The 15,009-nt window shown below is 35.6% G+C and overlaps 2 protein-coding genes across 2 annotated transcripts; both read right to left on the reverse strand.

Moving 5' to 3' along the window:
- Nucleotides 1-3,902: 3,902 nt before the first annotated feature.
- Nucleotides 3,903-5,748, reverse strand: LOC137725032 (aldehyde oxidase GLOX1-like). The gene has a single exon (XM_068463644.1). It carries the CDS (start codon nt 5,746-5,748, stop codon nt 4,138-4,140), a length of 1,611 nt encoding a protein of 536 aa, XP_068319745.1. The 3' UTR covers nt 3,903-4,137.
- Nucleotides 5,749-11,104: 5,356 nt separating this feature from the next.
- Nucleotides 11,105-12,718, reverse strand: LOC137744143 (aldehyde oxidase GLOX1-like). The gene has a single exon (XM_068484009.1). It carries the CDS (start codon nt 12,716-12,718, stop codon nt 11,105-11,107), a length of 1,614 nt encoding a protein of 537 aa, XP_068340110.1.
- Nucleotides 12,719-15,009: the final 2,291 nt, after the last annotated feature.

Below are 15,009 nucleotides of genomic sequence, written 5' to 3' on the forward strand. Positions count from 1 at the left end.
CCCAAACGCTTCTGTTTGGTCAAGCCCCTCAACAAAATAATAAATATTGTACTAATTAATAAATAAGACGTTTCCAACATGATAATTGATATATATTTTCCCACTTTGATTTTTTTTAGGATCGAATTTCCACTTTGGTAACTATGCCATAGACATCAAACCGTACACAGCTCAGCTAGCTTCATCGTTTTCACAAGTAGATATATTTTATATATATATATATATATATATTTTTTTTTTTGCTAAAATAGATATATTAATTATATTCTACATGATGTTGAAGTTTATAATTATAAAATGATTAATTTCTGTTATAAAAATAAAGTCAACAAAATTATTGTATTTTCCTCTTTGTTTGGTTCACTCTTCGGTTTGAAGATTATTTGTGCTTAAGGGGAAGTATTGGTAGGCTTCTTCTTTTTTTTTAATTTAATTTTTTATAACAAATGATATTATTTATATTAAGGAAAGAGGATGAGTAAAAATGTGGTTTAAATTTTCTTTTGGCAATAATCGAACATAAGACTTCTCATTTACAAGTGAAGTGGAATACCATCAGACTGTACTACTAAATGATGATAAGGTTTTAGAGATTAACTAGAAAATAGTTAGGTAGGCACTCTCTTTCCACACAAAGGTCTAAAGCAACGGTTCAACTTGATTAAGTAATGAACATTAATTAATTACAAGCTAAAGAAAAACAGATTCCAAACGTCATATCCTCTACCATATAAAGTATTCCCTGGCGTGTTTGAATTTTGCATCAAATATGACTTGTTCATATGGAGTTCCTCCGATGGTTGTTTCTGCAAGGCCTTTTTTCTGTTAACTCAAATACTTGAAAATGACGCAGAAACAACTTCTTGTGATTGTGCAAAAAAAAATTTTTAATCAACGCTTGAAACTTTTTGCTGTACTCTAAGAGGGAAAAGGCTCAATTACAAAACTCACCGAATTAATGGGAAATATATATTCATAAGAACAATCCACCACTTGCATATAAAGAAGTTTCACTATTTTATTCAAAAGTAAACATGTCATTTCATGACGGATTCTTCCATAATTACCTTGTAATTCTACTTGAACATGTCGATATCAGATCTCCTCCAACGTAATCAACCCTAAATCCTTGTCCAAAATAACAAGCAATAGACTTCTTTTTGGAATATATAATATTATCATATACAGAAGGAAAGCGATTTGAAAAGAACTTGGATGGGTTTAGATTATTATTCTTTTCAATCTATTGAATAATGAAGTGTACAAAATCGGATTTCCAATCATAAATCTGAAAGCTAGAGAATATATCAGAGAGCACGTGGGGATGAATGACTCCTCCATCAGTACAATAACATCAGCATTTCAATTATGTAACTTTTTGCCAAAACAAAGTGGGACAAGTTTTTTTGGGCAAAGTAATCTGTTCATATAGGATTTTACAAAGTAACAAACCCAGCTAGACTGGTTTTAATAAAAGTAACTTTAACAAAAAAAAAATTTGTATTGTTCATTTTAACGAAAAATCATAATTTGACATTAAAAAATTAATCCTAATACTATTTATTTTACCTTTTATTTTGTCCTTATCGTTAAAATTCAAAGTCTTCAAACTTTTTTTTATTAGTTTTTCTTTTAATAAATGGGGGATCCTGCTGGGATGCAACACTAAAACTAGGTCATCCCTTGAGTGGAAGAAATCGAAGCCGACAACCGGTTCAGGTTTAAAGCTTTCGGTTGCCGTGTGGAAAGGACTTTTTAGGGTGATGCAGTCCAGAAATTGAGTTATTTGAGATGTAACAATAGTAAAATAAAAAAATTGACGTTCAATGAATAAAGTTATTAGAGAATTAGAAATTCTGGGGTTAGAAGATTATTTGTTGTTGCCATATCTCGAGAGTTATAGCAGCTCCACTAGTGCTCCAATTGTCTGGAAACATTGGGTTTAACTATTCCTAACCCAATGTTTTCAAAAAAAAAAAAAAAAAAAAAAAAAAAAATTCCTAACCCAACAATTCAATGGTAAAAAATTTTGGAAATTAAAGATTGTGCCATCTGGTTCATCTGATTTCAAAAAAAATTTAAAAATCAATGGCCATAATTAAATCAAGGGTAAAAAAATACCAAATTTTATTTTAACAACGAACTTAAAATTAAACACACTTAAGCAAATTTACAAAGTTCAGCCATCTTCTTCATTCACATTTTATTTTAAATTGATTATGCTTGTATGTAATTCTATGCTTTGCTTTGTATTTAAAATTAAATTACCGGATTTAACCAAGGAGTTTATTTTTTACACACTTAAACACACTTACAAGGCATAAAAAATAAGTAAATATATTTATGAATAGTAATCGCACGTGCCCTTACTCTTGCCAAACAGGTGGACTTGCTTTTGGCAGAAATCTTTATTTCACGTTTTGGTATTTATGAAATCTTTGGGATTGAAATATTTTGTATTTTATTTTATTTCAGATTTTAGGGTTGTATTCCAACAATTCGTTCATATTATTACCAATAAACTTCAGCATTTTTTATTTTTTTTTATTTTTTTTTTGTTGTTGTGGATTCTAGATTACTGATGGACTTCGACTTATGTTCTAGGATGAAGTCCCGCTTCTCGGTGCGTCAAAAGGACCTCAAAGCATTGCTTGTTTCGTTATCTGAGTTACAAATACCACATGGTTTTGTACCCGAAAAATAGGACACCACATGGTTCAAATTTTACAAGCCAAAATCATTAAGCCATCTAATTCCAGAGAACAACTAGTGTCACAAGCATTATTAGTACTCACCAATCAGCATAAAAAATTTCTCTCAGAAATATCGTAGCAAACTAGCAAGGCCAGGCGAAATAATGGAAACCTAAAGTCATGATAGAGAGGTTCAGTTTATGAGAATTCAGAATCCAAAGGATGTAAGTAGCCATTCAAGACAAGAAGATTCAAAATTTAGTTCGAGAGTGATGTTGGTCACACTAAATAATCAAGAATGTGGACTCTTTTATCATCCACAAAGATCCAGTTAATAGCTTTCAAGGAACAACAACCTGCCCACCACGACCAAGAATTTGGCACCTCTGCTCGGAGACACCGTGGCATATCTTGCCGATGCCATTCGATGTAAGGACCAAACCCCATGTACATGTCCACATCATTCACTGTGAGTTTGGATCTGTTGTGTTTAGTTACACACATGCAGCCACAAATCTAAGCATACCACAATTTCGAGTTTCCATGATTTAATTGACTACAACTATATAATGATCATCAAATGATAATAATACTGATCATCGATGTTCTTCTATTGGATTATATAGACCTCTCACTCACTTGATACTCTCTTATCCCATCAAAAGCTTCTCATTATCCCTTGATCCTCAGTATTATATCTCTGCTACTGCTAATACCAACTGAAGCCCTTTTCCAAGGAAGCAACCAAACCCGATAGGTTCAGAATCCAGCCCAACGTCCACAAACGTATTTCATCCTAGGACCACAATAGTACAGTACCATAAAGGCGATATCGTTTCACGTTCGAGGAGGAGAGATCCCAAAGTGCCACCATTGCGTCTTCTGATGCAGAGACCATTAGCTTACAACCAGTGGAATAAGAAACAGCATTACACTGCAAACAAAATTAGGTCCAGGAAAAAGACCGACAATAACACGAAGAACAATACTTATATTAGCATTAATACGGACCCATGCTAATTGAAGATTTGCATATACCGCATCTTTGCAAGTAATATATGATTATGCACTGGCTGTAAGACAGACCACAAATCACTTTGAGAATCAATTAACTTGGAAGCCAAGTTATTGGACTCTTAAGTAATTCCATTTACAAAATAATTGATGACTCAAAATAGGTCTAACACTGGCGCCAAAATTCTGTGGAAATAACGAACGACAACTTTATTCATCAGTTTAGATACAAAGTTACAAACTTCACAATTTCGGTAAAAAAAAAAACTAAAGAGAATTGAAAGTACAACTTGATCGAAATTACATGTAACAAGTAAGCATTTTTAGCCAGCTTTTTTCTTTTTCTTTTTCTTTTTTTTTTTTTTTTTTTTGTCAACGGAAAAAAATGTACCTTATATTATACACACCGTAAAATGTACCTTCAAATTTCTCAGTAAATTTTAACAAAGATGCCCTCACTTGGAATTTGCTGATGAACCACGTACAAAATGTAGAATCCGGAAGGCGCGAGATTTCCCGAAGGCGGCGTTGTCACTTGAGCTTCATACGTTGTTGGTCCTACCTGTTGTACGTTCTCTGCACCAAGAACCAACAACCTTTGATTCATCGAGAATGAATGCGTGCTAAACGGCGGCGCCACCATTGTCACCGACACTGAATTCATTGCAAACATGCCCGTAAGTGAGAATTGAACGGTTAACTTTCTTCCATAATGGATTTTGGCTTGGTTTCGGGGTGCAATGATTGTAGGACGTAAATCCGCATACTTAGCATCGAGATACTCAGGACTGAATGCCTCTAACCTCAATTCTGTTGGGAAAAGCACGTTGCTGCCAAACTGGTATTTGTCGTGGGGGTTACTACCTCCAACGACTACTCTACCGTCACGTACCAATAATGCTGAGGAATGGTACATTCGTGGTATGGTCATGGGGTTTTGTTGTTCGAACCGTGACCCGATTGCATTATCAGGTCGGTACACAACTGGGTTGAGAACGGGATTACGCCCGATTTCCCAACCCGCAGCTCCAGACGATGCACCGTTAATGATTAAAACAGTGCTGTCAGGGAGCAATATCATGTCACCCATGACTCTGGCTTGAGGCATGGTTTCAACAATCCACTGTGGATTAGGGTCCGTTATTTTGATCCGAGCGCATGTGTTTAGAGCTTCCACAAAAACACCTTTATTTGCCTGGGAAAAAGACCCTTTTGGAGCTCCACCGCAAACCAAAACCTCAGCCTCAACAGCTGGAGCCGTCAAGTTTTTTAACGGCAGCAACACGGCTGAACCCGTGCTAGGGTAACACCTCGGGTCGCCGCCGGGTATTTGCGGGTAGGTTTTGACGACGGCGTTCTTCACGTAATCCAACAAAATAGCTCGATTGTTAGCGAAAATAAATAAGTTGCCATCGGGGTTGAGAAAAACAAAAGGGTATAGATTGTTTTCTTGGCCAGGGTCATTGGTCTGCGAAAGGAATGGCAAGCTGTAGACATTGCTTGTAGACTCGGTCTTCGGAGAAAATTCATAGTTGAACTGCCCCCTGCCGCCAATGACAATCTCGCGTCCATCGGGCAGCATATGATTAGTGGCGTACCAACGGCGAACGGCTAAACCGTCCACAGTTTCCTTCCAATCACAACCCGTGCAGGGCGTGAAAACTCTAACGCGGCGCTCTCCGCTGTTGAAGCCGCCGGTTTGGATTAAGTTTCCGTAGGCGTCCATTGAACCGGAGGAGCACCAGACGTCGGACAAGACCGTGAGCGGGCGGAGGGCATTGGTTTGGACGACGAACTCGGCGGAGTGGGCGGTGCAGTCGTTGTTGACACAGTTACCATTGGCTAACGACAAGTTGGATTTGCCGAAGTCGGTGCGGTCGAACATGACGATGCGGTCGTTTTTGAAGAGCTGCATGTGCATGGCGGAAATGCCAACGTTTTTCAACACTTGCCATTTGCCACCTGCAGCGTGGGCCGTCAGAACAGAGAAATTAAATATTAACAGCAGAAGTGAAAGATCAATGAGACTAATTGTCTTCATTCTTTCTTAGATTTTGCTTACGTACGTGGTCTTTTTTGAATCTCTTAATTTGTGCTTTTAGCTTTGTGGGTCTGTCCCAACTCATTACCTAGAGCTCCTTAAATACTAGGGTTTGAGCTACCCATACGTAAATTATATACATGTGGGACCGACAAGTTGTCCGGTAAGTGAAAAGGACTGCTTTGAAGAGCAATTCACAATGGGAATGCTAACTAGGTCTTCTTCTTTTTATTTTTATAAGGGTGATGTTTATTCTTTCGTTGGTTGATCAATTTCATTTCGTTTTTTCTTGTGCATATGATAGTTATAATTAATCTTATCTAATTCTTCCGTTGGGTTGATGAACTTTGTTTCGTTTTTTTAATTTCTAGTTCGTATGCTATGTAAATATGAAAAAAAATCAGTTTAATGCATACATTTATAATTAGAGACAAAATATGAACTTACGATTACTTGTTTGGGTTAAAAATCGAAATATAGTCTTGAAGAGTGAACTATATGTTTCGAATTTTAATTATTAACTTCTTAATTTTGAACTTAATTTCCAGTTGGATTATGTTATTATTTGTGCATGATTTAGAAATTTTTGTGTATATACGTTAATTTTTGGCAAGCAAATTTCAATGTGCATTGCAGAAGATGCTCTTGTTAGGTTACTACTAAGATCAGAACAATAATATTAATTAGATTCTTATCATTAAAATTGATACTAATTTGGTGAGCCCTCTTGGTCAAGCATGGCTCTAATATTCCATTTGGTAGATATCCATTGCACTTCTCTTCATTTTCTGGACATTTGGTCTGTATTAATTGTAAAATCTTGCAACCTAATAATAATGCAAAGGTTGTCTAGTACATGTATGGCTGAGGGAGTTGACAAGGTGACAGCAATATATATTATATTCCAGTAACTAAATATAAAGCTAGGTCAAACCTCCCTGCGATCAAAGCTTTGTCGTCTTATATATTCTCATAATTTTTATTCTTATTTTTAGTTAGGTCAATCTTATAATTATGATACCAAAGACTTATATTATCGATACAGGATGCTAAGACATATTGATAAAATTTAAGAAAAAGGGTCTGGCACCGATGTTAATTGTTTCCAACTTAATCACATGAAGTTTCAAGAGATGTGAGGTTTTATTTTAAAAGACCACGCTGTAATTAGAAATAAAATCATTTGTATGTAAATCGTAATTTGTTTTGTCAAATCTCCAATGTGAAATTTTCAATACGCATCCTCACGTAGGACCATATTTTTACTAGGACACACGTAAAGAGAAGTTCCGCATCAAGGAAGGAAAGACAAGCACGTGAATACCATGCACTTGGAACAAACCAAGTAATAGGGTCCAAAAAGAATACATACAGTATTCAATTCCAAACAAAACTCACTGTCATACCAGACAGAAAAAGAATATCACAGCAACTTGTGTACTTCATTGATACATTGTAAATATATACAACGAGTTCTCTTGTACAATAAGAAATTCTATAATATAGGAATGGAATCAAGTATCAATACAATTTCAATTGCATGTAAAACTAATACATATTGAATTTCTAACATATACCCATATCATCTAAGTTATTTCTGACAGAAAAGGCCATTCCTGTATTCACTAATATTTCACTTTAACAAATACCTTAACATCCAAGCAAAAGCTTTGAATATATAGACGTGCAAAGAAAGAGGCTTTGGGCATAAACGGCCAGCCATAATCGAATCCTATCTAAGTAAAGAGGCTTTTGGCTTTAATATACATGTACTTTGTCCTAATAATAATATATCGATGGGTCGATGTCTCTCTTCCTATGGACTGCACATGTTGTAAATATTAAACAAGAGAAATCGCAATAATGCATAGCATATAATTGCTGCCGACAATGCCGATCTAAGTTTTTTTTTGTATAGCTTGGGGCCGGCAGCTCCTGTTCCTAAAGCCAAATACCGAAGTACGAGCCCTATGTCCTGTTCTGTAAATTTATTTTAGTTTGAAGTCATGCAGCTGTAACTTGAGTCTTAAAACAGTATGATTAAGTAGCAAATGGTGCGGTTTTGATCTCTACCGGTCATTTTCTTTTAATATTTAACAATTTAACTTATTAACATTGTAAAAAAAAATATTGAGTACAGACTAATTTACTTGATCAATCGCATGCCTTGAATGTATGGATCATCGATATTATATTTTATATTTAGCATCAGGTTATGATTCTGAACTAATTATATGATTAAAGAAAGAAAGCGATTATCTTGTTTTCTTCTTCTCAATTTTGTAGAGATTTGTGTGCATAACTATTTCTTGCACTCAAACATAAATTTTTTTTAAGCTTCAATTCATAATAAAATAATACTCAATATAAACTTTTTTAAGCTTCATATCATAATTATCTAGTATTGGGTATTTTTTGACAAATTCTCAGATCCATTTTCCAACATTTTTATAGAGAAACGAATATGACAGTAAATGAAATATATACGTATTATATTAATTCATTAGAAAAACATGACAAAGTCAAATCATTATCCATTAATCCTTTACTGTTATTAGATGAGATATTCCTTAGTTTATTTTGATGATTTTATATGCATATATACGGTTGAGGAAGATCAATCAGAATGTCTTTGATACGGTTGGTCACGCACATACATTCTTCCAATAAGTTTATAATGCACTTCATTTCGACCTGGCTAGTTTTAACATTATCATCTCAAATGGTCGGCACGTCTCAGATTGAGACTCTCAGTAGTATTCAATATATATCCACCATGAGTATTCGTATGTATCGTGTGTGTGTGTGTGTGTGTGTGTGTGTGTGTGTGTGCTGTAGCTTTGTAACATTCTGTGTGTGAAAATTCTTAGTACCTTTATTTTCTGTTTTGGTCGAAGAATATTCTCAATTAGTTCGAGAGCATCGTGAAAGTTTCCTCGCTTATTATATCTGGAATTTAAATTAAGCTCTTAATTCATGAATCTGAAGAATGATTAGGCAGCCATGAGTGCTTGCAAGTAGACAGAACCACCAAACTGTACTAGACTACTAGTCGGACCTTTGATGCAAGGAGACAAAGCCATTGCTGTTGGAGAGACAAAAATATAATGGAAGCAATAGTATTTGAGGAAGGACTTAGAAAATTAAACGCTTTTAAAATGATCTAGCTTAATTATCTAGCTAGTTCCAGTATTGATGTACCAATCAATATATTGTTGGTCTTCTCACTCTTTTGTTTAGCCTAATCAATACCTACAAAGACTTTCTTGACAAGAATTGGCAATGCGAATTTGTATTTACTGAGAGAAGAGAACAAAGTTTTGTTTTCATGCTTTTGAGAATATGCTTTTGATAGAGCAGCGAATAAAGCTTAATTATCCAGGAATGTTAAATACTGTTTAGTGTTTTGGTTTGTTGAGTTTAGTCCAACCCCTCAAACCGAAAACAAAATTAAAGATATTGATGTAAACAAAACGTTTCCAACATATAATTTAGACTTGGATTTTTTTACCACTTTGATAACCAGGACCATAGACATATCCAGTCTTCTCAAGCTGATCAGCTAGTTTCATCGTTTTCAAAGTATAAAATATTATTGTATTCTACACGACGTTGAAGTTTATAATAATAAATTATTAGTTTCTATTATTGAAATTAAGTCAATAAGATTATTGTATCTTCCCCTTTTGTTTGGTTCACTTTGCTTTTGGTCAGAAGAATATAGGTCAGTAATTAAGAAGAAGGATTAGAAGGATTAACTAGAATTAGTTAGGTAGGCGCTCTATTTCCACAACCCACAAGCCACAAGCAACAAGGTTCAACTTGATGAAGTAATTAACGTTAATTAATTACTGGAGACGATTGGCAGATTCCAATCGTGTTTGAATTTTGCATCCAATATGCATGACTTGTTCTTATGGAGTTTCTCCGAGTGGGTTTTCCAAAAGGCGTTTTAAGACTGTTAATTCAAATATTTGGCAACGACACATAAGCAATTTGTGACTCTGTACTTTCTCTCTTTAAAGTTCAAAAGAAACTTGAGGTTCAAAGAAAACGCGGAGCACGTATGATCGTTGGATTTTACACGTAGGATATCCTGTTCTAAGCATATGAAATCATGAAGAAAGTTGAGATTACACTATAAAACGAATTGGTAATATGAGAAATATTTCAACCTCTTATAAGCCTTTGCATGATTTAGTCCTTCACTGTTACGAGACTTTGTCCTCACATTCTCGCATTCAAAGCATTGCTTGTTTGTTATAGGAGTTCCGAAATCTAAATAGTTTTTGTACCAAAAAGAAACGATATTGCACATGATAAGAAACTGAAAAAACTTGACGGCACCATTGTATCCATTAGGCCTTGGCTTCTTCTCTTTATGTTCAAGTAAAGGGAGCCATTACTATGCATGACTCAAGTCGCACGTACGATAAATTATTGTATATAAACACTTTCTATCTTAAATATCATATAGCGACAAAATGGAAACCTGTTAGTTCAATTTCAACATCCGAGAAATGCCTCTAATATTGTCCAGAGGCGGGAGTTGTAAAACATCTAGTGCTACAAACTTTCAAACTCTTATCTAAGTTATCATGTAATGATACAAACTATACAGCAGAAAAAAAAATACAAAAGAAAATTAAAAGTACAACTTGCAAATACCAAAAAGTGTGCAAGTAATATATGAATATACACTAGCTATTGCCTGTAAGTGCATTATTTCTTGATGACAATTATAAGAGTTTTGTTAAGGTGTTATTTTCAAAAAAGCCTTATTATTATTTTTTTTTCAATTGCAGCTAATATGCTCACTTAGGAGTTTTAAATGATAAATTGACTTCTCGGAGAAGTTTTGACACAAGGCCAATTGGAGGAGAATGCTAAGAGGCTGAGGATATTGTGCTCAAATTTCAATTTTATATAGAGTCAAACATTCCAGTTTTGCAAGATAAACATGCGGAAGTTGATTGAATTTTCGTTAGAATTGTGCAGCTGTGTAAGAATGAAGATTTGAAGACTTTCTTAATTTTTCCAAGTGATGCCAGCGTACACTTTAGTGTCAAAAGTTCAATTTTATTCATCAGTTCACATATAAAACTTTACAATTCCGGAAGAAAAAATAAAGAAGACAAAATACGAAAGAAAATTGAAAGTACAACTTGCAAATTGTGATCGAAATTACATGTGACAAGTTAGCCTCTTAGCTAGCTTGATCTCTGGGTACATGAAGATTTTTTTTATTTTTTATCAACTTGATAATCAATCATGTTTCTCTTTTTGGAAATGAAATGAAATAAAACTGAAGCGGAGGAAGCAACTCTACACACTGTAAAATGTACCTCCACGTTTCTCAGTAAATTTGAACAAAGATGCCCTCGCTTGGAATTTGTTGATGAACCACATACAAAATGTAATATCCGGAAGGCGCAAGATTTCCTGAAGGCGGCGTTGTCACTTGAGCTTGATACGTTGTTGGCCCTACCTGCTGTACGTTCTCTGCACCAAGAACCAGCAGCCTTTGATTCATGGAGAATGAATGTGTGCTAAAAGGCGGCGCCACCATTGTCACGGACACTGAATTCATTGCTAGCGTGCCCGTAAGCGAGAACTGAATGGTCAATTTTATTCCGTAACGAATTTTGGCTTGGTTTAGGGGTGTGAGGATTGTAGGACGCAAATCTGCGTACTTAGCGTCGAGATACTCAGGGCTAAATGCCTCCAATCTGAATTCTGTTGGGAAAATCACATTACTGCCAAACTGGTATTTATCATGGGGGTTACTACCTCCGACGACCACTCTACCATCGCGTACTAATAAAGCTGAGGAATGATACATTCGCGGTATGGTGGTGGGGTTTTGCTGTTCGAACCGTGACCCGACTGCATTGTCAGGTCGGTACACAACTGGATTGAGAACTGGATTACGCCCGATTTCCCATCCCGCTACCCCAGACGATGCACCATTGATGAGTAAAACAGTGCTGTCTGGAAGCAATATCATGTCACCCATGACTCTGGCTTGGGGCATGGTTTCAACAATCCACTGTGGATTAGGGTCCGTTATTTTGATCCGAGCGCATGTGTTTAGAGCTTCCACAAAAATACCCTTATTTGCCTGGGCAAAAGACCCTTTTGGAGCTCCACCGCAAACCAAAACCTCAGCCTCAACAGATGGAGCCGTCAAGTTTTTTAACGGGAGCAACACGGCTGAACCCGAGCTAGGGTAACACCTCGGGTCACCACCCGGTATTTGTGGATAGGTTTTAACCACGACGTTCTTCATGTAATCCAACAAAATAGCTCGATTGTTGGCGAAAATAAATAAGTTGCCATCAGGGTTGAGAAAAACAAAAGGGTAGAGATTGTTTTCTTCGCCGGGGTCATTGGTCTGCGAAAGGAACGGCAAGCTGTAGGCATTGCTTGTAGACTCGGTCTTGGGATAAAACTCGTAGTTGAACTGCTTCGTGCCGCCAATGATAATCTGGCGTCCATCGGGCAGAACGTGATTGGTGGCGTACCACCGGCGAACGGCCAATCCGTCTACAATCTCCGTCCAATCACAACCCGTGCAAGGCTGGAAAACTCTAACGCGGCGTTCTCCGCTATTGAAGCCTCCACTTTGGATTAAGTTTCCGTTGGGGGCCATGGAGCCGGAGGAGCACCAGACGTCAGATAAGACCGTGAGGGGGCGGAAGCCTTTTGTCTGGACGACGAACTCGGCAGAGTGGGCGGTGCAGTCGTTGTTGACGCAATTACCGTTGGGCAAGGACAAGTTGGATTTGCCGAAGTCGGTGCGGTCGAACAGGACAATGCGGTCATTTTTGAAGAGTTGCATGTGCATGGCGGAAACACCAATAGTTGCCAACAGTTGCCAATTGCCACCGGCAGCGTGGGTTGTCCGAGAGAACCCATGAAATATTATTAACAACAGAAATGAAAGAAAGAGACTAGCAATTGGCTTCATTCTTTCTTTCCTTTTTGGATTTTGCTTGCTTAATTTGTGCTTTAGCTGTGCTTAATTAGCTAGCTCTGTGGTTCTGTCTGTCTCAAGTCTCGACCTGGACCTCCTTAAATACTAGGGTTTCGAGCTACCCACATGTTAATTTCGTCCTAATTAAATAACTAAATGAATATACATATTTATATTTTATATGTATACCTGAACGACATTAGATTATTTTCATGAAAATTGTTAGTGAATTGGATGCGGCCTATTGATCGTGCATGGAACTAACTAATAAATATGGGAGTACTCCTCTAATCAACAAGTTTATATTTCATTAATTAGCACTATATTGAGTGGTAATTTGGCATGTGTCATTAGCATTATAATTTAATACAATATATCTTATTTATGAATAAGTAAGATACATTAATTAAATTCGACTCTCACGATAATAACAAATTTGATTCTTAAATTATAACTTTCCGATTGTACAGATTGGTCATAATCCCTGCCCAATTTTACTACATAGAGGAACGAAATTAATCAACGCGCATATATAATTATAGTAGATATAAATCATTTGGTTATATCCATTGCATTTCTTTTAAGTTCCTTGACATTTGGTCTATATTAATTGTAAAATCTTTCAACATAATTATATTGCAAGGTTCCAATTCATCTATGGTTGAGGTAGTTAACAGGACTTGGTTGACATCTATATGTTACATTGCATTAATCTAACGCCCTATTTTGGTCAAACCTAGCTCCCCAACCATGCATGAAGACTTCGAGGTTCTATCCTAGATGTTTCAATGTAATTAGGTATTGTACCATGTATTATAAGTTGTAATTTGGTTTCTCAAATTATCGATGCGGGATTCTCTGTCTGAATTATTTCTCCCAACATGATGACTTGACTTGAATCAAACAAACTGAAGATAGATTATGAGAGTATTACTTGTTAATATTATAACCGTTGATTTGTTTGATACATATGATTGCATGGTTTTCAAATTTTGTGTTAGAATAGATTAATTCAGTTAGAATCATGTGAACAAGTCAAGTCATGATCTCTTTTCTATATTTGTTATTAAATGAGATATTCTTTCGTGTACTTGGATAATTATGTATACGGTTGATGGGGCTCAAACAGAATGTCTTTGATACGGTTTGGTTTAGACAGATGCATTCTTCACTAAATTTATAATGTATTTTTCTATATTTGTTATCAAATGGTCGGGCAGTGGAAAATAGAAAAATACAGCACGTCTTGTTATTCTACATATACACCATGCGTATTCATATATGTATTTTATATATCGTTGACATTCCTTAATTAGTTAAAGCTTCCTCACATTTACTCGTCCTTTTGGTCAACATTTACCTATTTTTGTTGTTTGCCAATCATATCTTCTTCTTTGTGTTTGTAGTTTTCGAAAGTGCTAAAAATCTGTTTAGGAGTTGCTTACAGAGAAGAGCTAATTAAAACCGGTTTCTGAAAACTTCTAATGATTATGATACTTACAGAAAAACTTAAAGTGCTAATGAATTGTAAAAACACTTGAATTCTAATACGAACTTTTAACGGTTTTTACTCGTAAAAACACTTTTGAATCGCTCATGAATATTAAGTTAAGTGCTTAATTAGTTTTTATTTAAACAAACTGAAATGAGCCCTAACATATAATTAAAGGAAAACTAATAAAAATGACTTGAAAACTTTGAGTTTTAACGATAAAGACAAAATAAAGGGTAAAGTAAATAATATCAAAATTGACTTTTTAGTGTAAAAAAATAGTTTTTCATTAACGTGAATAGTACCGGAAGCTTTTCGTTCAAGTTTCCAATAATTAATGAAATGTGTACGTCAACCAAACAATTTAATTAAACGGCAGATTATCCATTCAAATTAAATTAAGCTCTTAATTCATGAACCTGCAAAAGGAATGTTTAGCAGCCATCCGTGCTGCTTGCTAACCACCAAAATATGCGAGTCAAATCTTTCATATATATTCATGAACCTATAAGCACCAGATGCCATAACCACCCATGCATTTTGCTTTACCAGCAGGAGACCAAAACCAAACCAAACCATTGCTGTTGGAGGGGCCAAAAATATATAATGCAATTAGAAATATTTTTCTGGTGAAAGATAGAGGACCAGAAAAAACCCTAAAAGGTTTGTGGCATGCATGATCATTAAACTTATATATTTCTCAGCATTGCATGGTAACCATGACGACCATAGACCTTCAATCCTCTCACATCTCAACTTATACTGTACATATTGTTTCAATGTTATAAAATAA

This window comes from Pyrus communis, chromosome 1, assembly GCF_963583255.1.
Source record: "Pyrus communis chromosome 1, drPyrComm1.1, whole genome shotgun sequence".
Classification (NCBI taxonomy): Eukaryota; Viridiplantae; Streptophyta; class Magnoliopsida; order Rosales; family Rosaceae; genus Pyrus; species Pyrus communis.